This window comes from Pongo abelii, chromosome 4 (assembly GCF_028885655.2).
Source record: "Pongo abelii isolate AG06213 chromosome 4, NHGRI_mPonAbe1-v2.0_pri, whole genome shotgun sequence".
NCBI lineage: Eukaryota > Metazoa > Chordata > Mammalia > Primates > Hominidae > Pongo > Pongo abelii.
Window position 1 is genome coordinate 102,659,797 of NC_071989.2, and position 24,233 is coordinate 102,684,029.

Below are 24,233 nucleotides of genomic sequence, written 5' to 3' on the forward strand. Positions count from 1 at the left end.
CCTAAAGAGCAGAACTATAAAAATAAGTAATGTTTTTAGCCTACTAGAACACAGAAATGGTGCTAACTAAGAAAGGACAAGATAGAAGTGGTCATAGGTACCTATTTTTGGAATCAGTAGCTACTTTAATATATGTTATTAAGCTCCATGGCAGAAAAAAAAATGGCACTGAATGAAGGCTATGATAATTTAAATGTCTTATAATCAGGCTCAGATGAACTCCTATGGTATTTTGGGGTGTGGTCTGTCTTTACTTTTCCGGCCTTAAACAGACTAAATTTTCAGTTTTCTTTTTTAGGATTGCCTTCCCTATATGATTTCCTTCAGGTCAGAAACAATGCCTTCCCTTTCCACGTGGACACTCCAATCAGCCTGCTAGCAGTACTCACTGCCTGCTAATGATGGGCTCTCTGATATTTTTAACTACCTTAAGTACTAGCGAAAACTTCCTGGGCTTGAAGGGACCTAAGCAGGCTGTTTATCAAAAATCTATAGAAATTATGACACTAAGGTGAATAAATGCCCATCAGAATGGAATGTGATCTTTAATACAAGACGGATATGATCAGTTGTCCTAAGCTGTCTATGAATAACAGCTGTAAAAACTGACCAATAAAGAGGACATAGTTCATTACAACAGAGATAAGATGATATGGTTTGGCTCTGTGTATCCACCGAAATCTCATGTCGTATTGTAATCCCCACATGTTGGAGGAGGGTCTAGTGGGAGATGATTGAATCATGGGGGCAGACTTCCCCCTTGCTGTTCTCATGATGGTGAATGCGTTCTCACAACATCTGGTTGCTTAAAAGTGTGTGGCGCTTCCCTTTTCACTCTCTCGCTCTGCCATGGAAAGACATGCTTGATTCCACTTTGCCTTCTGCCATGATTGCAAGTTTCCTGAGGCCTCCCAGCCATGCTTCCTGTACAGCTTGCGGAACTGTGAGTCAGTTAAACCTCTTTTCTTCATAAGTTACCCAGTCTCAGGTAGTTCTTTATAGAAGTGTGAGAATGAACTAATACGTAAGATGTGTGCCAAAAATACAGTTATGACTACTAGACCCTTATTCATTATTACTTATATCACTAATATTATTTAATATATTTGTAGTAATATAATATTGTAGTAATATATTATTACTATTAACATAATTGATACTATATGATATATTTCTTACTACTGTTGTTAGTCTTCCTCTTCTGCTATTTTTGTTTGTTGAGTGATTATGGACAAGGCAGTATTCTAAGCCCTTTAAATGCATAACATATATTCATTTAATCTCATTAACTTTGTTAGTTAGGCATTATTTTAACTCTCATTTTTACAGGTGGGAAAACTAAGATATGGAGAGACAAAGCAACTTGTTCTAATCAATTTTAAAATTTGCTATTTGCATTAGTACAAGTCAGGTTGGATAAAGTGTCTAAGAGTAACATACAAATATTTTTATGGCATGTAAAATAATGCTATTTGTAATACTGATATTAGCACTAGTTGTAATAATGTTAAAAGCTACACTCTTGGGAGGCCAAGGTGGGTGGATCATGAGGTCAGGAGATCGAGACCATCCTGGCCAACATGGTGAAACCACGTCTCTACTAAAAATACAAAAATTAGCTGGGCGTGGTGGTGCACACCTGTAGTCCCAGCTACTCAGGAGGCTGAGACAGGAGAATTGCTTGAACCTGGGGGCAGATGTTGCAGTGAGCCAAGATCATGCCACTGCACTCCACACTCCAGCCTGGTGACAGAGCAAGACTCCACTAAAAAAAAAAAAAAAAAAAAAAAAAGCCACACTCTGAGTACTTTATGTGCCAGGCATCAACTATGTGTTTTCTGGGTGGCTGTTATTCTTTTAGTCCTCAGAGCTATGCCAAGAGATAGTTCCAACTATTATTCCTATGTTGTAGATGAAGAAATTGGGACATAGACAAGTAGTTTATGGGAGGTCACCTAGTACATACATTTAAAAATGCTATACAATTATTGGTCTTGTTTTCTGACATGGTGTTCAAAAAAGTTTGTTAAGCATTTAAAACATTATCTAGTGGTTTCATCTCCTAAAGCAGGGCTATTAACCAACCAATGCCTTCCAAATATTGACAGGAACACAATAGAGACATGGTTACCTTGCTCTTGTACTTCTGATGCCCAAGCCGGAACTTCACATAGGGGTCGCTCAACCCGTTGGAATCCATGGCCTTGAGGTCTCTCCCTTCAATCAAGGTGATGCTGACTATTCCTCTCCAAAGATGCGATTTTCTGTGTAGGTCTGATAGACGTAAACTTTGGGTCTGAAACTTTTGGCAAATGAAAATTGAGTTAGGTTACTGTGTTTTAAACCCAAATACCTCATTTTGGCGTCACCTTTTCTCCTGTTATGATTCTTCAAAAAATAAAGGATAGGCAATTATAATTTTTTAAACTAAAAATAATTATGAATTATTGTTGTTTAATTATAACATTAATAAATTATGAAATTATCATTTAATGATAAATTCGTTGTGTAAAAGAGTTGAGTGTTCAAAATACAGTCTAGCTTTTCAATTCTTAAGATTACAAGATGTAGATACTTCAAGAATATCAGAGAATATTTGCATGTGTGCCAAATAGGCTTATGCCAAAATATGTATACAATAAATGTTAGAAATATCAAAGGCTTCGTTCATACTGTGGTATTTAATTTTTAAACTATTTATGGTTTTTGAAGATCTCTGTTTATGTTATAAATATATTTTACAGGTGGTTTTTAATTGCAAGATTAGTTGCAAGTTCTATTCAGATAGTTTAAAAACTTCTTTCTTGCCACATTTGGAGATTATTGAGCTTCAGATTGCTAAAGGACAATTTAAGTTACCACAAAATAGAAAACAAAATCAATAAGCCCATCTAAGATGTCTTGCTTATACCTAAAACTTTCATCACAAATATTTAAAATGTTTAAAGTTACACATGTGATTTATATTGGCAAGTATGTTTCTGGATTTATTTTACATTTTAGTATCTGAACATTTTGTTTAATGACTTTTATTATTCATTTTTTTTTAAGAAACAGAGTCTTGCTCTGTCACCCAGGCTGGAGTGCAGGGGTATGGTCATAGTTCACTGTAACCTCAAACTCCTGGGCTCAAGTGATCCTCCCAAGTATCTGGGACAACAGGCATGCACCACTGCACCCAGCTAATTTTTATTTTTTATTTTTATTTTGTTTGTTTGTTTTGTTTTTAGAGAAAGGGTCTTGCTTGGTTGACCAGGCTGGAGTGCAGTGGCATGATCATAGCTCACTGCAGCTTTGAACTTCTAGCTCCAAGTGATCCTCCTGCCTCAGCCTCCCAAAGTGCTGGGATTACAGGCATGAGCCACCACACCTGGCTTAGACTTTTATTAAAATTTGCAAGTCTACTAAAAATGGCCATATAATCTCTTTAAACTAAAAAGGACATAAAACAAGCCATAGAAAGTAACTAAATGTGAAAACATTTTCAATCTGGATTCAGCATCAAGCAGTACTATAAAAATAGTTTCTTTCATATTATCAAACGTGTTTTTCCTACTTATAGTCATTTCATAAAGAAATTCAACATTCCTCTCAACCTCAAAGTACACTTCTAAATTATGGATTAGCACTACTTTCTACCTGATCCCTTCTACGTTAATGTTACAAAGTTACAGTCTGTTTTACATAACTCTGCCTCCCACTTTGACTTCCTACCTTTTTCCATACCAGAGCAACACCATAGGTATTTTTATCATCATCATCAAAAGTCATGCATTTCAGAGTGCTTCTATTAGGAAAATGAAAACTACATTCTTCAAAAGATAATACTTCTAATATTTGAACATTTCAATGAAAATCTTTCAGAATCACATTGCATATTTTCCTGCCTTGTTGAACACAGCACATTTTGAACCTTGCCTGGTGGCTCTGCCCTATGAATATCAACGCAGGCCTTTGTCTACACACTCTTCATCCCTGTGAGCTTCAAGAGCAGCATTCAAATGTGTTCTGAAGTGTAATGGAGAATTCATGGAGCACCTGCAAGTTCTGCAGAACTCCATGCCCACTTCAGCTGAAGCTCCTCTGCTCCTGTCTGTTCTCTATATTGGATTTCCACATTGGATTTTGTTGAACAGAGGACTTCTCAGATGAAAGTAATTGTTTAGAATTTGTTGCACCCAGTTATGCCCAGGGTCTTTGTTTTAGTTCTAAGATTTCATGCAACTTATTATTATATAATCCAGCTGTAGATTTTGGTGTATGACTGTTCGGTTTAACCACTTCTGCTGCTGTTGAGACTGCCTCTAACAGCAGACTCTAGAGAATTGGGTTTTAAACTTTGGATTGGAAACTATTTTAAGGAATATGAGTAGCAAAGAAGGAAGCAAACAAATGTTGTAGCAAGCAAGAAGAAGTAACTATTTTAGCAAAGATCAAGGAGTTAATAGCTGCCAACTTATATAGAGCTTTAGAATTTAAAAGTGTACATATCTACATTACAACGTTTGGTTCCCACGAAAACCCCATGAGGTCAGAAGGCAAGGCTTCTTAGCCCCATTTTACTGATGGAACTCAGAGTGGTTGTGCTTGTAAATGGTAGATATGTGACTAGAACCTCAATATTTCTCATTTTTATTCCTGAGCTTCTCCAATACAAGTGTTTAGGGTGGAGATTCTCTCATAGGTTAAAAGGTAATCATGCTTTACACAAAATGTTTCCAAAGGGTACTCTCCACTTAAGTGGTGAGCGCATGGCTAATTCATGAAATTGCCTTTTACTTTTCTATTATATGACCACATGTGTTTATATTTATAATATTTCAGCTTGTTGAAGAATATACTTAATGCCATTTTTCTATGTGCTCTCTAGAAGCAGTCAAATAGTAGCTGGGTACAAGCTAGTTTACACAGTGTCTTCAATTAGCAATGTGAAGTAAGTTTCTTTAATAGTGCCATGTCTAAAATAGTGCCTTCCTTGCTTGTTCCTCCTTTCATTTTGTTTTCTGTTTTGTTTGTTTGTTTTTAACATGAGAACATGAACTTGGCTTACAGAGTGAGGGGTAGAAAAGCCATTTTCACTCTGTAAGTCAAGTTCATGTTTTCATGTAAAGCTCACAGGAGGAGAAAAGATTCCATTTTCCATGGGGTCCTTTATGCTTTCACAGAAATAAAATGAGCATAATAGAGACTTTACCTACTGCCATTAGTTGCTGTGAAATGCTTTTCTATAACCCAGAAGAACATTTCCAAAACAACTTGTGGAGCTAAGTGGGAGGAAGAAGGAGAACTTTTCTTCATAAAAACAGGGCTAATGGGTGTGGTAATTATGGGGACCTGTGCATAAGGCTAAGAAGAAGAAATATAAAAAGTTTCAAAGATATTCTAATCAGATATTTTTTAAGTGATGTTTTCTTCTTCAATAATTTTTGTTCAAAATGGTACTTCTCTACAAAGAAACTCCATAATCCAACTGTAGATTTAATTGAGCAACTGCATAGTCATGAAACTATTAAATATTTATGCGTGAAGAAGTGAGACTTGAAAGAAAATTACAGGTAAAGGTAAAAGATAAAAACATAGGCTACCAATAGCAGAAAAGATAAGCATGTAACATAAATGTTCACTCACATCTTCCTAGCAATTTCTGGCTATATGCTTGGGCATGTTTCTCCCTCTCTGGGACTCAGTTTTCTTATGTTTGATTTTTCAAGACTGTACTTCAGGGCCCCAAGTGGACTAACAACACTTTTCTGTGTGTATCTACGGGTGGAGGGAGGTTGTGTGTTCAGGGGCCTACAGAAAAAAGTACACTCCATAAACAATGAAGATTTAGCTTGCTCAAGATAGTCATTTATTACTTTTACTTATTTTCAAAATCAAAGTTCTGGGGAGCTCATTGAAGGGGTGGGGATGGGCAGAATACCACGGCAAAAAGAAACTTTGCAAACTATGAAATTCTGATGCTCTCCAAGGTAACTCCTGAGTCACTTGCTGCTCTGTTTAAAAAGTTTCCTTCCTCTGTATAGCAAATCTCTCAAATATGTGGTCCACAGACCAGTGGCATTGATGTCACCTGGGAACTTTTTAGAAACTCAAATCCTCTGACCCCATCCAGACTAACAGCATCAGAAACTCTGGGAGAGGAGCCAGGCATTCTGGTTTAACCAGCCCGCCAGGTGATTCTGATACACACTCAAGTGTGAGAATCCTTGCTTTGAAAGTTATGTGGTGCAAGTGCACTGGCTTCTCTATGTTCTAATAACTATTAATACAATTGTAGACATTAACGTGAATATTATTTATGCTATTTAAAGTCCTTTTTTAGTCCTGCTTCTAAATTTACTGATTAGGGAAGCATATTGGTCTAGATATTTGGAGTATTTAAAAAGAGAAGTAGGACCCTACTGAATAATTATGAAAAGCTGTGCTTCTTTTCTTCCTTTATTATTTTTTTCTCATAAATATATCTAAATAACACATATTTATTGAAGTGTTGATAGTCCACCAAAATCACTTATTGAGCACCTAAAGGGCAAGGAGTATTAAACAAAGCCAAGATATCACTCAATAAAATTTGCATATTGCAGCTGGTACTTAGTTTCCTAAGGTAATGCTCTCAACTAGGTCCTTGTTGAATTAGAACTCTTCTTGAGGAGGACAAGAAAAAAGGCAGGAAGAATAAAAAGAAAAAAACCAACCTTGTTCTTCAAAGCAAGGAACAAAACCAAAGCCCTTAAAAGGAAGGAATAATCTTTGAACTTGTAAGGTAGTTGTTCTCAAATTCTAGCAGTCAATTTACTGAAATTGCGTGATTCTCTGAGATGTGTGATTCAGTTCTTACGGAGTAGAGCCGTGTCTGTATTTCAGTATGTGCCCCATGTGATTCTCATACATCCAAAGTTTTAGATCCACTTTCATTAGGAATATTCATCCAAGTTCATAATTAATAAAGAATATCAAGACACCAGGTAACAATACAGATTTCAAAGTCTGAAGCAATTAGTCCATAACATGTATCTTTAGTTAGAGTTTAGAACAAATGAGCTGGCAATGTAAAGAAAGTGTTAGTTATATTATTCCTTGAAAAAAAATTAAGATTACAATTCCTTTTCATATGTACAAAATAGGTTAGTATAGGGAATGGGTTTTCAGTACGGTAAGTTGGCTCTCAGAAATCCCAGCTCATGCAAGCTCAGAAAAAAATAAATGAACTGAATGGTTGAACTTACTTGTACATTTTTGCAATAAGGATTCTGAAGCTCTGCTCTGCAGAAGCCCAGGACAGGAAGAGCTGGCCTGCCACACGTCTGGATGGAAATGAATGATCAGAGCTGTACGGGGAAGCTTTGTACCATTCTCAACCCCTCATTTTGATCAGCAGTTTGAATTACTCTTCAGAAAACATTATTTGAGAAAATTTGTATTTGCTTCTCAAGTCACTGTCAGAAAATGTCTTATAGCACAATGAAAGTAAATGTCAATGCAACTCTAAATTTCCAGCCACTATTTTCTTTAGTAGAATGATGCTGCAGTGGTCAAGGAAATGAAGCCCAGAGATTATATGGTAATAGAGCCTAATTAAGTGATTTCAGGTTTTTGTTAATAGGTGCATCAGAGAAAATAACTATAGTACGAGAAATCATGGAAAGAATAATTGTTTCCAAGTCTGCTGCTTCAAAATGTCAGAATAGTGATAAGCTTTCAGAAAAATAAATGTGATATGAATAGGCAAAAACTAAGATCATATTAACCTTGCATCCCACATGTAAATCTTTTGCAATGATTAAAGAAGTATCTCTAAACTAATAGGGAAATTTTGTCCCACATGACACCTCCCTTTTCTGCCTTTGCTATGGAAAAGTAACCCAAAGATCCCTTCACCACCAAGACCAAGAGTAGCAAGAGATGGATTAAGAAAGATATAGCTGAACAGGAACTCCTGGGGGGAAATTATCATGGTGGGACTGAAAGTTTATATTAGAGGTCTTCTGGAGCAGTTAAAGAAAGTTTCTTAACAATAGTATTATGATGAGATTAGAGTCATCAGCCTTAATAACATCAACAGAGAAGACTGGATTAGGGCAGTCGGAAAGGTGGGTTAAATCACACAGAAAGAAAGGAATATTTATTGTTCAGCTATTACATGCTGCTGTTTTCACACTCCAGTGTTTTTCATGACAGGTATCTTATTTTAAGGTAAATAAACTGAGGCATAGAGAAGATAAGTACCCCACTCAAAGCCAAATGACTAGAGATTGGCAAGGCTGAGATTTGAATCTAGAGTTGCTGAGACCTCATCAATGATTTCCACCCCCCACCCACCTATATTTCTCTTTTTTTGACAGAGACTAAGAAATTCATGGTACAACAAAAGAAATTAATTGGTACAGGAGTTTTCAAAATACTTTGCCTGTCACTTAGGTGAAATGTATCCTTGGTTATAGATTATCGAGAAAGGCTAATCGAGGTATTAGAGGAAGTAAGAGTAGGCGGGTGGTAATAACCCTAGCATATGTTATTCACTTTACTCTATAATAAATTATAGTTGAATGTCTACTAGTAAGGTGGTGAAGTCATAGAATCTAGCATATAAATTGGAACCTTTTTTATATTCCAGTTTTAGTTAAAAAAGTTTAATAATTCCATTCCTTGAAAAGGTGGATCACTAAAAATGAGATATTTTATTTTTCTCGTTATGATTTAAAAATAGATCAAAATAAAAAAATTGATTTAGACTTAATATGAGACGAAGGGAACACAGTTAAACCAATCCCCTTCCCTGATAGGTACAAATAATCCTTGGCTTTTGTTATCCTGGATTTTATTACCTGTGTACAACCTAATCCTTCCAAATGAGACCCAGACACTGAAACGAGGAGTGAAAGACATTGCTTATGTGTTTACAAGAAGCCATGTGTGGAATCAGCTCTTTCTTCTATTTTCAGCCCAGGGTGCAGGTGCTTTTATTTAATCAAATGATCCCCGAGACACTACAAAGGAGAGATAATGACAGCCTAGAATGACTGTTTTGTGCTGCAAAGACGAGTGTGGAGCAATTAGCTCAACCCCAGGCAAAGGCCTGTTCTATCTTTTGCTTTTCCTGCTGAGTTTATTCCAGTGAATTGCACCTGGATGATGAAGTCCAACAAGTGCATTTGTTCTGCCATCCATCCATCCTCTCAAAGTAGGATTGCTTTTACAGAAAACCCTCCCGGTGCTTTGTCCAGCCCAGTCTGAAGTGTCTCATCTTATAATAAAGCTTTGATCCTTTTTTTTTCTTAGAAGATGATTTACTGGCACCATAATCCTTAGCGAAATTCTGCCGGTTTTTAATCCTCAAACTTTCTTTTGTATTTCCATTGCTTCTTGATACAATTTATGGTGCCAGGAAGTTCTTTATGTTTACTTAAGATGTTTTAACTATCCTCTCTAACTTTAATCGTGGTCCAACAAAATTTTAAAGCTTTTACTATGTTTGTTCGAAAATACATACAAATAGAAAATCATCACATATATTGTAATCTTTTTGGCTTGCTGAAATAATATACAAATTTCTAGCAATAATATGGGAAAGGAATAATAGTCTTGGGCCTGCTTTACAGAGACCTGTTTTTTTTTTTTTGAGACTGTTAATTAAAAGTTACACCTATTTTTGAGTATAAATAACATCATACTTAAAAATGGAGATAATTCCTGAACTCATCTTGGGTGGATGTTACCTACGGTTGAGTTGTTTAGCATGTAAGTTCTTCAGCACAGGATTCCATTCTTGTTTTAAAAAGCCAATAACTCGGCGGGGCACGGTGGCTCACGCCTGTAATCCCAGCACTTTGGGAGGTCGAGGCAGGCAGATCACGAGGTCAGGAGGTCGAGACCATCCTGGCTAACACATGAAACCCTGTCTCTACTAAAAATACAAAAAAATTAGCCAGGCTTGGTGGTGGGTGCCTGTAGTCCCAGCTACTCGGGAGGCTGAGGCAGGAGAATGGCATGAACCCGGGAGGCGAAGCTTGGAGTGAGTCAAGACCGTGCCACTGCACTCCAGCCCAGGTGACAGAGAGAGACTCCGTCTCAAAATAAATAAATAAATACATAAATAATAACTAATAAAAAGTCATTAACTCTTCTCCTTAACCTTCAGTCTTCCTTCAGACACACTTTTGCTTGACCTGACCAGAAGGCGGTACTCTGATATAACTTCTAAATTGCTTTGTATTTTTCTATGTACTCTTCTTTGACCATTGTGACCCTTTTCTTGATTTTTATATGAAGTATCTTGGCATGTTCCAGACTTTTCCACTTAAAAAATATTTAAATTTCTCTTTGATTCACTGCAATATTCTTGTAAGGTGGTTTGTTCAATTACCTCTTTTATCAGAGTCTGTAAGTCCACTCAATGGAGATAACTAAAAAGAAACTTAAGCATGCTAAATATTTGAACACACTGCACTAAGTTACCACCTTTAAGTGGGAAGTTAGACTTTAATACAATTTTTAGTTAATCTGATTCACATAATTTTTATTGTTTTCATGACAAACATGGTAATTGTCAGATCCACTGATTAATATTTTTTATCCTAAGACAGTGTTTTGATGAATAACAAATGTTATGTTTTCGGACAATTAGACTATCCCTGTACACAGTCTTTTCTTCCAGGAAAATTAAGATACAGCAAGTAGCACTGATATTCCAGCTGAGCAAGTTTTTACTAGGATGTAGTTTCATTCAGTGTAAATCAGTTGCTATCTCTTGGACACATGTATTGATCTGTATAAATCTTGATAGGAATTTATTTTAAATCACATGCTGCTTAACCCACAAAGCACATGTATACTCTTCATGCAAGATTTTATCCATTTAGATATTTTGCATATCTGAAAATGTCCCTGGGTAACCTCCTTTCATATACATCTCCTCTAAAAGCTCATCAGAATAACAATATTGCTTGGGTAAAGAGCAGTGGGGTCGGTTAGTTACCAGAGTGACCTTTGAATGTGACTATGGAAGATAATACTCAACCAAAGTAGACTTGGTCACTGATTTTCTGATTTTGTAAATGGCACATCAGACATAGCAATCTCATGGCTCTTAAACACATCCATCCATTGGTGGCTAACACAGCTGCTGAAGAAAAGGGTCAAATAATGCAAGAAGAATTTGAAAGGGTGTCAATTAAAAATAACAGGCTAAGGAACAGCTTTATTTATACAAGGTATCTTTATTCATCATAAACTCAAAGAGGGACTCTACTGCTGTAAGTTCTTCAAAACATTTATTTGTATGGCATTCAGAGAGAGAGAAATATTGCTTCTGATCATGCCATCTGGGTCCCTCAAGGCAATGACATCAGTTTGATGGGCCTTACTTTCCTCATTGGTAAAACAGATGACCCCTAAAAGTTATGCCTATATGACTCAATTCATTTGTCAACTCTTCATTGTCATAGGCCCAGAGAAGACATTACCACCGCACCTTGGATACAAGAAAGCTTGTTTATTTTTAAACTTGCACATTTGTTATTCTAGGATCAAAGAGTTCAAGAGACTGAGAAAGGTTATTAAAGAATATTTGAGGATGAACAGAACCAAATGGAAAGTACTGATAAGTGGAAAACTTGGAAGTAGCAAAGAAGATCTTGAGAGAGCCACTTGAAAGGGAAACACTTGAAAAAGTATTAATTGTGAAGTTGGTCCTGGTGACAAATCTTCATTCACAATGACCAGTGTGCACATTTGCTGCACATAGAACAAACTCAACCCAGAACACCCCCCAAATTCTACTCTCAAAGAAGTGTGCCATGTATATTCCCTTTTTTTTTTTTTTTTTGTTTTGGAAACGGAGTTTTGCTCTTGTTGCCCAGGCTGGCGTGCAATGGTGTGACCTCAGCCCACTACAACCTTCTCCTCCTGGGTTCAAGCAATTCTCCTGCCTCAGCCTCGTGAGTAGCTGGGATTACATGCATGCGCCACCATGCCTGGCTAATTTTTTGTATTTAGTAGAGACGGGACTTTGCCATGTTAGTCAGGTTGGTCTCCAACTCCTGACCTCAGGTGATCCACCCGCCTCAGCCTCCCAAAGTGCTGGGATTACAGGCGTGAGCCACCAGGCCCAGCCAGTGAAATAATTTTTGGATAAAGCCATTATCCATTTAAAGTCATGGAACAATTTAAAAGCACTCATCCTGTGTGTTCCTGGACAACGCATGAACATATAAGAGGAATTATTATTTCAGCAAAGTACAGAGTAACTTCAGTGAAGGCAGCCATACAGTAGAAATGAAAAGGGTATAATTACTAAAATAAGCTCACAACAATAAAAAGCTGCAAAAAAAAAAAGTGTGTGTGCATTCGAGCTGGTAAGGATGAATAAATGTGGCTTATACTTGCTCACTGGTCAACACATGACTTAATCTGGTACCTGCCATTCTACTTAAGAAACACTACAACAAATATTAAAATTCTAAAGAAAAAAGGTAGTTTTCAATAATGAAAAGTTTAAGAGTCAAGAATGGAAAATGGCCAAGCCCTAAGAGTGTAGCATTTTCATTGCAATCTCTATTGTTACATTAAGCATATACCAAGTGTGAATTTTCAAAGAAAGAGGAACATTCTTAAAGGTAAAGCAGTATGTGCATTAGTGATAAACTGTGCTGTGCATAATGCAGAATTAGAGCAGAGAAAAAAATGGATGGTCATTATGCTTTAATCATCAAAGAGTAAGTTAAATTGCAATGACATTTAAAACAAATTATCTGTGAATCATCATTTTGTCTTTATTTAAATCAAGAGTTGCTGTTTTCTAAATTATAGGATTTCTTTTCAAAGAAGAGCACTGATTAGTATACATCTAGGACAGAGTTATAGTATAGATCACTGTAACAGAAGTAAATATTTTTCTCAAACAGAAATGGAGCAGAAAATTCTAACCTCATTTTACAAGAGAGGAAAGAAAGCCTTCATGGACCTTCTAGATGGCACCGTTATATTCCTGGAGAGTCCCTGGGACTCTAGCTTCTCAGAATTTGGAATAAACTTGGTTTCACAAAATGACTTCAAAGAAATATGTTCAATTTATGAAGTTCTTAATTTTTACAAATGTAGGAATAAAAGTTAGTTACCTAGATGACTTAGAAGATAATAAAGAAGGCAAATGAATACATCTATCTGGAAGCCTATCTTAAAAAGTGAAACTCTTAGTTGCCATGTAACATTCAAAATTGCTATCCAAAACCAAAAATCAAGAATATTAACAAAAAGGATTTAGACATTACCCTCCAAAAGAGAGACTTCACAGAGAAATAAGATCCACCCACTTCATTTTCTGAAAGTTCCTAAAAACAAACAAATATTTAGCTACATTTTGAGATGTTTTTGAGAATAATTAGTATTGTAAATACAAACTAATAAAATCAAAGCAAATAAAAAATCAAAAATTATATAACCTAAAGATACTTGGGATATTTAGAAACTGTAAGTTTTCTTCCCTTGAGTAAATTAAAATTTTTGTGGTAGTAAAGTTTAGAGAGGATTATTTCTGTAATTTTTTAAGAGTCCACTTACCTTTTTATTCTTAAGTATTCATTAATATATTTTAGAGTCTGATGGTTTATTATAGAAAGTAGACTGCTTAAGCATATTTTAATATTTTAAAGTAAAGCAGATATTTATTCCTTTTAACAAAACAACTATGTTAACCATTGAACTTCAGAGCATTTTTAAAGAATGATTGCAGAAGTCTTATTTATAAACACGCACCTAGTCAACTTTGGTTTACATTTTTACAAAAAATTCCAAATTTTATAATACAATTAACAAATATAATAAGTGACTTAGTTAACTGAAGTTCCCTGACAATAATTTTAAAAAGGAATGAATACTGAGAGAGTTGGCTATTGGACTAAAAGCAATGCAATGGATTCAAGCAGAATAGTTTATTACTTAATCCTCAGACTTTTATAAAGGAAACCAATTCAACTTTGGGAAATAAAAAAATAGCTATCCATTTTTAAATAGAATATCTAAATTACAGTCTTCCCTTAAATGTTCAAGCTTTGCATTCTGTCTCTAGGTGTCAGTTACGATAAAGTTTCAGGAAACTGATGACAGTTATGTGAAAGTATCAATAGTTGACACTGTGATAAAGAGGAAGAACTTTTGCAACTTCCTTGATTATTCTATGATTTTGCGCCAGCAATTAAGATTTTGGAGGCGAGGTGGGAATTTTAATGATCAAGATTTAGGACTTTGGTTTCTCTTTTAAAATTTGAGAAATAAAAATATTAGCCACATTTAGATCCATTGAAGTCCCCAGGCTGTGCTTTTCATGCCATGTTTAATTACTTCTGTCATCCATCAGCTAAAATTTATATTTCATTTTACAACCCATATTCTCATGTAGATTTAGGCCTTTATTTCAGAGGAAACAATTTAATTTTCTTGTGGACCCTGTGCCATTTACAACAGACCAGCCAAAGCCTTCCTTTCACTAGAGTCTAATGATAATAACAATAACAACCACAACAACAATAATAAGGCACCTGGCATTACAAAATGAGTCCTAAACAGAAGTGGTGATTTTATTACGGAGAACAAGAAAAATAGCATAAACTATTCATGAATTCCAGAGAAAACTTATCTTAAAGCATAATTGTAGATATTTAGTTACGCTTCAGTCTTCATCAAGACAAGAGGCTAAATGAGGCAAAGTGACTGTTTTTTTTTTTTTTTTGAGACAGAGTCTTGCTCTGTTGCCCAGGCTAGAGTGCAGTGGTGCGATCTCGGCTCACTGCAAGCTCCGCCTCCCGGGTTCACGCCATTCTTCTGCCTCAGCCTCCCAAGTAGCTGGGACTACAGGTGTGCGCCACCACGCCCGGCTAATTATTTGTATTTTTTAGTAGAGACGGGGTTTCACTGTGTTAGCCAGAATGGTCTCGATCTCCTGACCTCGTGATCCGCCCGCCTCGGCCTCCCAAAGTGCTGGGATTACAGGCGTCAGCCACTGCGCCCAGCCAAAGTGACATTTTAAAATTGCTAAAAGTATAAAGTACCAGCAAAGGGAGACAGAACAAAAAACAGAAATATCAATTGATAATGCAAAATTATTGAAGTTATTCTGAAAGATGAATTGTTAAACTGTTTCCACCAAGATTTCTAATTTATAAGAGTAGTAAGATGCATTGGGAATATCTTATTTGTTTCTATTTTTGCCTCTAAAAATCTAATACACACTAAGAAAATTTCTCCTCAAAGATAAAAAATCTAATTATGAATCTAAATATTAACCAGATTTTAGACTAAAAAACCTAGAAAAGAAATGTTTTTTTCCACAGGGAAATAAAACTAAAGGACAGTTTATTTTTTTTCTAACAAATGCATATAATGTGATTTTTTTCAGCCTTCTACATAAATCATAGAAATCTTTAAAGACTATTTCAACAGATGGAATAACGATTAGACAACAAGCTTTTATTAAAAGTGATATTTTAAAATTAGTCTTAATGTGTACAGAGCTTTAAACATAACACATACTATTACAAACTCAAAACCTTCACAAATTGATTTGAAATTGTGAAGCCTGATATTCAAATGTAAAAGTCAAGTCAGCTAGTATTCCTGATTACAAAAGCATGCTTTCATAGGAACTCAATTTCCTTTATCAATACTATTTTGGCCACTTAAGAGCTTAAAAAATAAATAAATACACAAACAAATCATTTATATAAACTTTCCTGGTCAGATTGCAATCACTGTTCATCAAAACAATGGCTCTTGGATGCTTCCATCCTAACAATAAAGATGCCTCATGATATTGACTAAGCTTATCAATTGTTACGTTAACCAGGGCTTTGGAGCCAGGATCCTGACAAAATTATAAATTGTTTCACTGTATACATTTAGGGTCCCTTAAGACCAACAATCTCCTCCCAGTGCCACTCAATTTAATAACTAACTGTCTGTTTGTCTATCCATTCATCCATTCATTCATCCTTCCATCTATCTATCTTGTTAAATTAAAAGGCCATGTAATCTGCACAGCAGCCCTTAGTTCTGCTATCCTGGAACCCAGTTATAGTAGTTTCCCCTTTTAATCAGTCCAGGAAGAATCTTAAGAAACTGGCCGACTCACACATGCCACCAATGTGAAGGCCACCCAGCGACCACACAATAAACATCCTAGACCTGAAACACAAGCATTGTGGGATCCATCCTCTCATTGAGATTACATTTTGTCCTTTCACTTTGTACCAATTCATCCAGATCTGCTCCAGAAGAACCCACAACGTTTAGAAAAGCCAACAAGAGCACTCAAATAAATGTAATGCCATTGTCACAGCAAATCCCTGTAGCTATGAATTACAATACATAAAAATTATATTTTATGCCTTTGGGGAAATATCGTCAAAATAGCAAGGAAAAACCATCTCAACATAAAATTTAATTATGGCTCCATGTATTTTGTGGGGCTAATGAAATGTCTACTGACATTATAATACCTCTGTTTTAAATAAACTTACTACAAATTTCAGGACTTTGGTTAGGTGGGGTCAAAATATATTCTTTGATAATAGAAATACTCACTGCTATTTACCATTTGTTCATTGTTGCATTTTGGAATCTCAGAAGTCTTGCTTATGAGGTTGATTTTATAACATTTCCAAATAATACAGATTTGGGAGTACAGACAATGGCAAAGTAAAAATCTTTTAAAATAATTTTATGTTTACTTCAAAAACACCAAGCATGTACTTTTTTTCAAAGACATATGCATAATGACTAGAAATATGGCACCCAAGAAAAGCCATTTTGGTCACTCATAGTTGAGAAAGTCTATGACCAAGAGTTTTCATTTTTGCCGCTTTAAAAAAATTGCCTATTTATTATCAGGATACAATTTTTTTGTGGAAAGAACTTGATAGTTGCTAAATAATGACTTTTTTTCATCATGTCTAGCTGACTGTGTGAGATACTTAAAGATGTGTTAATCTGTTTCTCCACCGTTAGTTAAATTAAAGCACTTAGAGTTTTTGCTGATGCATTTTTAATGTGTCATCCAAGGTGTCAGGTTTAACTACGACGCCCTGCAGACTTACAGAGTTGAAAGTGTTCTCTAGTTTAAATTAAAAATCTCCTTGCCAAAAGTCTTATTAAAAATTGCTTCATTCAATGAATAAAGTGTTTTATAGTTCATTAAAATTATGGTAAGTGGTTATAATAAAATCTTTATAAAAAGATGTATTATTAAAAAAAGATATAAGCTGTCAAGTAACAGAAGATATGATAATCAGACACCATCACAGTAGTCTGTATTACATTATTCAAAGGATGAACTTTTCCGAAAGAAAAACAATTCTAAACTGTTATTGTCGAGAATATGAATTGCAATGTGTATGTTTTTATATCATCACAATAATATTTCTCATATAATTGAAGTAATTTATTGAAAGCACATAAGTTTATTATTATCTCACCTTTACCCATTGGTAAATTCATTATTTTAGGTTAAAACACACACACACACACACACACACACACACACACAATGTAATGTAAAATCATAACTGCTTATTGTTTGATAGAGCCAATTATTTCATTACATTTTTCCATTTTTGGTTTGGCCCCACAAAATGTATTCACAAAATACATATAAATCATCTCTTTTGAGTTCATGAAACTTTCTTGATGAATAATTTAACCTTAGAATAAATTATCAGTGATAAGCTTCTTCTAAAGAATAAAATATTGCAATAATCCAAAGCACTACCATTTCTCTGCTAAAACACATTTCGTCACATAAGTGTAACTCTTTGACCTGGATAATTCTTCTTCTGTTGCCCAAGTTTAGGGAGACATCAGTCCCTTTCTTCTTAAAATAACATAATTCTATAACAGCTGAATGTGGGGCAGAATTCAAAATGTGCATAATAGAAAGTGTGCTTGTGGAAAACCAGAATGAGTCTTTTAAAGGATGGTTCTGTCCCTAGAAGAGGTAATATTATGGAATTTATACCTATATACTTGTTTATATGCCATTCGAATATAATGCATATTTTATACATTCTTGTTTTTCAGAGGTAAGTTTAGGTGCATTTTTTTTTTCCTATGTATTACTAAGTGGTAATACAATTACCCGCCCCCCCCTCCAAAAAAAAAAGTTAGTCCTGAACAGCAGTTAGGATCTCCCTGTCCTCAAGCTGGCGATTCTTCTTTTGATTTCAATAGTTAAATACAACCCCACATTATGTGAGTGCCACAAGTAATAAGATTTCCATTGAAAGAGCCTATTATTAGCAGAAGTATGGTTACAAAAACAGGTAAAGAAACTTCATCATAGAAAGTCAAGATGATGAAAATGACGAGTAGATGCTTAAGGAATGGGAAATTCCATGAGCTAATTCACATTGTAGAGCGGGGAGACAGGCGTATTTAAAAGAACAACAACCGTGTTGATTTAGCCTTTCTTCCTCTGTAGTTACATCATTTCTGAAAGAAACCAAGTAAAGGAAGAAAAACTCCATACTGGAGAGAATTTCTAACAACACTGGCTATCTTTAAGTCTTTGCTACAAAATTTACACTTCTTAGATTATCTATTCACCATTGACACTCAAAGACAGGCTGCATGCCAAAGCCCTGCCATGAAGATGCGGGAGACCTCATTCTGTAAATCAAGATTCCAAAGAAGAAAATGATCTGTGTTTTTACGAAAAATTTACCTTTGAATTTGAACATAGTTATATCATATATGAAATACCCATATTTAAATGTAATGCAAATAAAATTACACCCTATTTCCAAAAATAAAAAATGAAAAATCTGTACTCAGACAAGAATTTTTAAGAAGATTGAAATATTTAGAAAATGATGCATTTTCATAAAACAGTAACATAGTAAAATCTATAAAGCTACACAGTATAGTCCCTTACCCCTTAGTTTCCCAGGAAGCACAATTTACTGGACGAAAAGATTCAGGGAGCAGTTTCAACGTAGCAGAGTGTGTGAAAGAAGGTGGACTAGCTAGTAATTGAAATGTCAAACTTTCCCCGATTTTGAATTTAACGTTGTGCTCTTGTAACACTAATATGGATGAATATGGCAAATGTTTTAGGGCACAGTAAAAAATCTGAATGAATTAGCAGGTGTTCAGTATGTTCTCACAGAAAAAAAAATCAAATGAGTTAACCGATTTTACTTCACTTAGTATTCAATATCCCCATTAAATTTTTCAAAGTTGAAAATCCCTTAGGCTAAAACCCAAAGGCTTATGTTAACACTGTACTAAATATAATCTGCCAAGTACTCAAACGAGTGCTGTTACACATAGGAATTCTGTATCTTCAGTTGGAAGCTTGAAAAATGCATCCGTTCGAATATATAAATGGATTGCTAATAATAAATATAAACTCCAAGAATTTTAGATATAAAAACAGTAGAGGAGAGATGTTTATTATTCACTTTAAATTTTCTGTATGTGGAACAAAAATATGTGATATACTTTTACTTAATTTATGTTTAAAATTATATTTACATTTAAATATACATTTAATATAATTTTTAAAGAAGAATCTTTTTTTTTTTTTTTTTTTTTTGAGACAGAGTCTCACTCTGCTGCCCAGACTGGAGTGAAATGGCATGATCTCTGCTCACTGCAACCTCTGCCTCCAGGGTTTAAGTGATTCTCCTGCCTCAGCCTCCCTAGCAGCTGGGATTACAGGCATGTGCCACCACGCCTGGCTAATTTTTGTATTTTTAGTAGAGATGGGGTTTCACCATGTTGGCCAGGCTGGTCTTGAACTCCTGACCTCAAGTAATCCACCCACCTTGACCTCCCAAAGTGCTGGGATTACAGGCATGAGCCACTGTGCCTGGCGGAATCTTCATTTCTGTTCTTCCTTTTATACAATAAAACGGATTATTCCCATTAATTAATACTAAATATTATATAATATCCTGCTCTAGCATTACATGTTAAATATATCTGAAAGAGCGAATATTGTTACATATTGATGGGCTGTCATGTTTTTTACACAAATATATCCAATTATATGAATTTAAAAATATATACACTTTTAATATAACAATAACTTTAAAGTATAACTGTAAAGGAAAAAGTAATACAAATATGAACAGTGCAAATATATCTTCAAAACATCTTGAAACTATTTTGATTAGTAAAAATCACAGTGAACATTAAGTTAGAAATATTCAGCAACCTTCCTTAATAAGCCTTTTTCATTTTATTAAAATAATAGAGGTGATTTTTAATGGGAGCCCTGACTTTTTTGTAAGCCAAATTATTCTTTGGTCATTAATGCCATTAATGCCATAGGAATTAGGGAGAAAATGTACAGTAAGAGACACTTGTTCAAACAGATTAAGTCATTACCATAAATATAAAAACATTTTGATATATATTAATTCACAGTAATAAAAATGACAAAATTAAAGAAAAGCTTAGGTAAAAGCATGATTCAATCAGAATGGAAGGAAAAAGATTGTCATGTTCCAGGGTCTAAAAAAATTAGTCACTATTAAAAAGGAATACTGACTCTAAGTAGAAATTTGAGCAGACAAGATTTTTACAAGTAAAATCCTTTTGATTTATTTCAAGGTATATTAATATAAAAATTGTTTCATCTTGATATCTATCTGTGTCCAACAGTGGCAGCATCACTGAACAAATTAAACACTTAGTTTATATTTTGCATATCTTACAAGTTGCAAAAGAGCCAGGGCTTAGTAAATTACAGGAACCATAAACTCCTCTCACTTTATTTCTTAAAGTGAGAATAGACAATGGGGAACAATTGTTCTTATTGTATACTATAAAGATGTAATGATACAGGAATTTCTGAGTTTAGAAAGCCTTATACTCAATTTTCTGTGACCCCCAAAAATAAAATAAATTGTGCGAATCTTTCTTCTGTCTGGAGTTGTCCCTCCCCTAGCCTCATCATTTTATGCCTGGCGCAGAGCAATTTTCTAGACCCTGTTGCATATATAGTTGAGACCAGATGCTGAGAATGATGTTGAGAAGTGACCAGAGAATAGTGAAAGGATGATTTGAAGCTATTGATCAGTGTGATTTCTATTTAAAAAACATCACATGGTTGGCTTAAATTTATGGGGAAAAGTAACAATTGAATAGTATGAAATCTGGTAGCATACTTTGAAGAGATGAGAGAGATCTGGGAAAGCAGATGATAGTTCTTCTCAACAAGAAATGCTGAAAGATCACAAGCTAAGAATTACCTTACTTGATCTTTTCCAACTCTTCCTCATTAGCATTGTCTGTAAATAAAATAAAGCATTTTCATTATCTTTTCACTCAAGAACAGAATAGGGCAGCCAGTTGTTTTTTAGCGGAAACATTTATTAGCCCTTGAAACAGCGAACAGTTCCTGCAGCAATTATACAACACAAAACTTGTTTGCCACGCACACACAACTAGAGAAACAACTTTAACATTCCAGCAGTCTTTCTGGTGAGAGTTCATTTGATTTATTCCTTTGTGGAAAAAAAAAAGGAACAGTATTGGGATGCCTTATTGACTGAGAAAAACACATTGAGTCTCATAATTTCCAATGGCTTCTTTTGGTGGTGGAGGTTGAGGGTGTACATGACTTGAACAGGTATATAATAATTTTTCTCTTCAAACACATTCAAAATCTTTTGCTTTGATGGCATCGTAGAATTGTCTCTGCTTCCAGTTAATCTTTAACTACATCAGGGTCTACAAATGCTTTCAATTAAAAACAAATGCTGCATACTGTGATGGCTACTAGTGCATTTTCCTGCTAAATGTTTAGTGAAAGCATATCCTTTAAACTAGTTAGTTTGTGTCATACTAAGAAATATGTATGACCAAAAGTTTTAATTAAGGTTCTAGAGCTTTGTAATGCATCCCCAAGATCACTGATCTCTTGAATAAACTAAATCATAAAAGCCCAACGAATTTTTTTGTTTCCTCTCTTCACTTTAAAAAATTTCTCAATGAACACTGAAGTATTAACCTTCCTGATCAACCTCTTTCCCCTCTCTTTGCTTTACTATTATCTTTAAGGCAGATGAAGTGGAAAATAGGAAATATTCATGGCAAGAAATATAACTTAAAGTGCTTGTGCCATATTTGTGTATCAGGGAAATGCACTTTAAGAACTGTATCTCTTTCAGGAGGATTCACCATAAAAAGAACCATGTCAGAAACTACTCATGGATTAGAATAACACAAAAATGAAAAGATTTTTAATATAAGATGACGGCAACGTTTAACCTAAACCACAAGAATAAATTTAGATATTCTAGGGTAAAAACTAAGACTAGCATAACATTTTCAAAGATAATTATATGTTCCTCTTTTCTATAGGGAGTGGTCATATAGGGTATATTTTCTCTACATACAGTCTTTGTTAAATGTTGACCAAAACATAAAACAATAATAGATTTCCTAAGGTTACTATGATTCCTCATCACCCCTACTTTTTTTTTTTAAAGTCAGGAAACTGCAAAGCACTGTTATCAAATACTATTATAGAAATACTTTATGTTTTCAAAGTACTAAATGTCCAGTTCATTTTGAAGCAACAAATCCCAGTACTGGGTTATAGAGGTGGCCATCTAGGGGGACATGTACTAAATCTTTACTTTTGATGTTAAATGATTTACTATCATCGGTATCATCATCATCATCACCACCACCACCACTTCCTCCATCATCACCAAAAGGCAACTGGAAACCAAATACTAAAGTGGTATGTTATATTTACAAAAACTGCCCCATAAGAGTTGGATAATAAATGCTCATCTTTCTCACCAAGCAGAGTTTCAATGGACAAAGAATGGTATATCCTAGAGACAATATTTTGAGTCAAATCAATCAAGAACAATTAAGATACATAAAAAGTACAATCTACAATTCATGGTCATTTATCATCATTATCTAGCATCTAAGAATTTTATAATATAAAATTCCATTATATAAGAAATGTTATGCTATGTAAAAGGGCCTTAGAACACTAGAAAGTGTGAAATCTCATGGCAACACTAGTCAATATCACAACGATTCCACAAAGTCACATCCCCTGACTCACAAGGACCACATAAAATTAACCTTCTATAGTAAACAAAATATAGGACCAGTGTTTGTCCTGTCTCTCAAAATCAGCTTTATAAGCAGGCTGCATGGTTTTATTTTTCAGATTGAGAAACTGATACAATAAAAAGTCAGTGATTACCCTAAGTATAAATAGGAAAGATTTAGCAGTTATGAGAACCCATTCATTATTTTCCTAATTCAGTATCTAAAGTTCTATTACTACATCCAGTGACTCTCAAAATGACCCTAGATTTTATAATATTTCTGCCTCTTGAGCCAAATCTACTAGCAAAGCAATGGGTTTAAGTATCTCACTTCCAACTCCCTTTTTCTTTTAGGTAGTTGAGTTAAGGTCAATTCAATAAAACTGAAAACAGTAGAAAAGTTAAAAAGAAAATTAATATAATAGATATACTATTAATAGTGTTTTCTTCGCTATCTGTGAGACATGTTACAGAAGAAAGATTGGGGATTATTAAAGATAGAAGATGAAGCAAATTATAGAAAAATAAGATTTGTTTTTTTGCTCTATGATCTTAACTTCAGCTGAGAAACATATGAATTAATTTTTGAAAGGATTATTACCTGATATTATTATAGTACAATTCAAATTCTTCACTAGCAGCTCAACTTCCTTGAAGCCAGTAAAAGGAATGAAGTAGCATAAAAATATGGCTTGTGATAGAGCTGCAGAAGTAATTGTTTTTAAAAGACTCCACAATCTCAATCCATTTTTTAATTTTTATCTTTTGTTGATGTGACTCTTTAGGCAATTATATAACTACTGTACATATAAAGAAATCACAGAATAATTAGATGCAGTAGTAACATACATCTTATAAAGCGTACATATATCAACTTTTTGTAGGTAGATATTTCTTCAAATGTTGGCTGTGTAATAATTCTGAAGAATATCAAAACTAATCCAAGATAAAGACTTTTTTTTTTTTTTACTCATCAAAGGCCAACTAAGATCATTCATATGTTTCTTTGAATTTTCTATTTTTTAGCCTTAGGCAAGCAATTTGTAGGTCTTTTAAGAGAGTGTGTTATTTAAGAGAGTGTGTAACACAAATTAACTCACTTTTATTTCACAAATTCTCCAATGAAGAAAGCTGTGGATTGAACTCTGCTAGAAAAAG

At 34.5% G+C, this 24,233-nt stretch overlaps 1 protein-coding gene across 18 annotated transcripts in view; it reads right to left on the reverse strand.

Moving 5' to 3' along the window:
* The window catches only part of MCTP1 (multiple C2 and transmembrane domain containing 1), a 607,542-nt gene that overhangs the window by 208,807 nt on the left and 374,502 nt on the right, over positions 1-24,233 (reverse strand). For 9 of the 18 annotated variants that reach the window (XM_054556459.2, XM_024247128.3, XM_054556467.2 and 6 more), the window contains 4 exons: positions 21,249-21,287; positions 13,272-13,331; positions 7,230-7,307; positions 2,132-2,302 (listed from right to left, as the gene is read on the reverse strand). In XM_054556459.2, coding sequence (XP_054412434.1) covers positions 2,132-2,302; positions 7,230-7,307; positions 13,272-13,331; positions 21,249-21,287 — 348 coding nt within the window. The remainder of the gene's footprint in view (positions 1-2,131; positions 2,303-7,229; positions 7,308-13,271; positions 13,332-21,248; positions 21,288-24,233) is intronic. The other 9 variants (XM_054556462.2, XM_054556458.2, XM_054556470.2 and 6 more) reach the window with 3 other exon arrangements.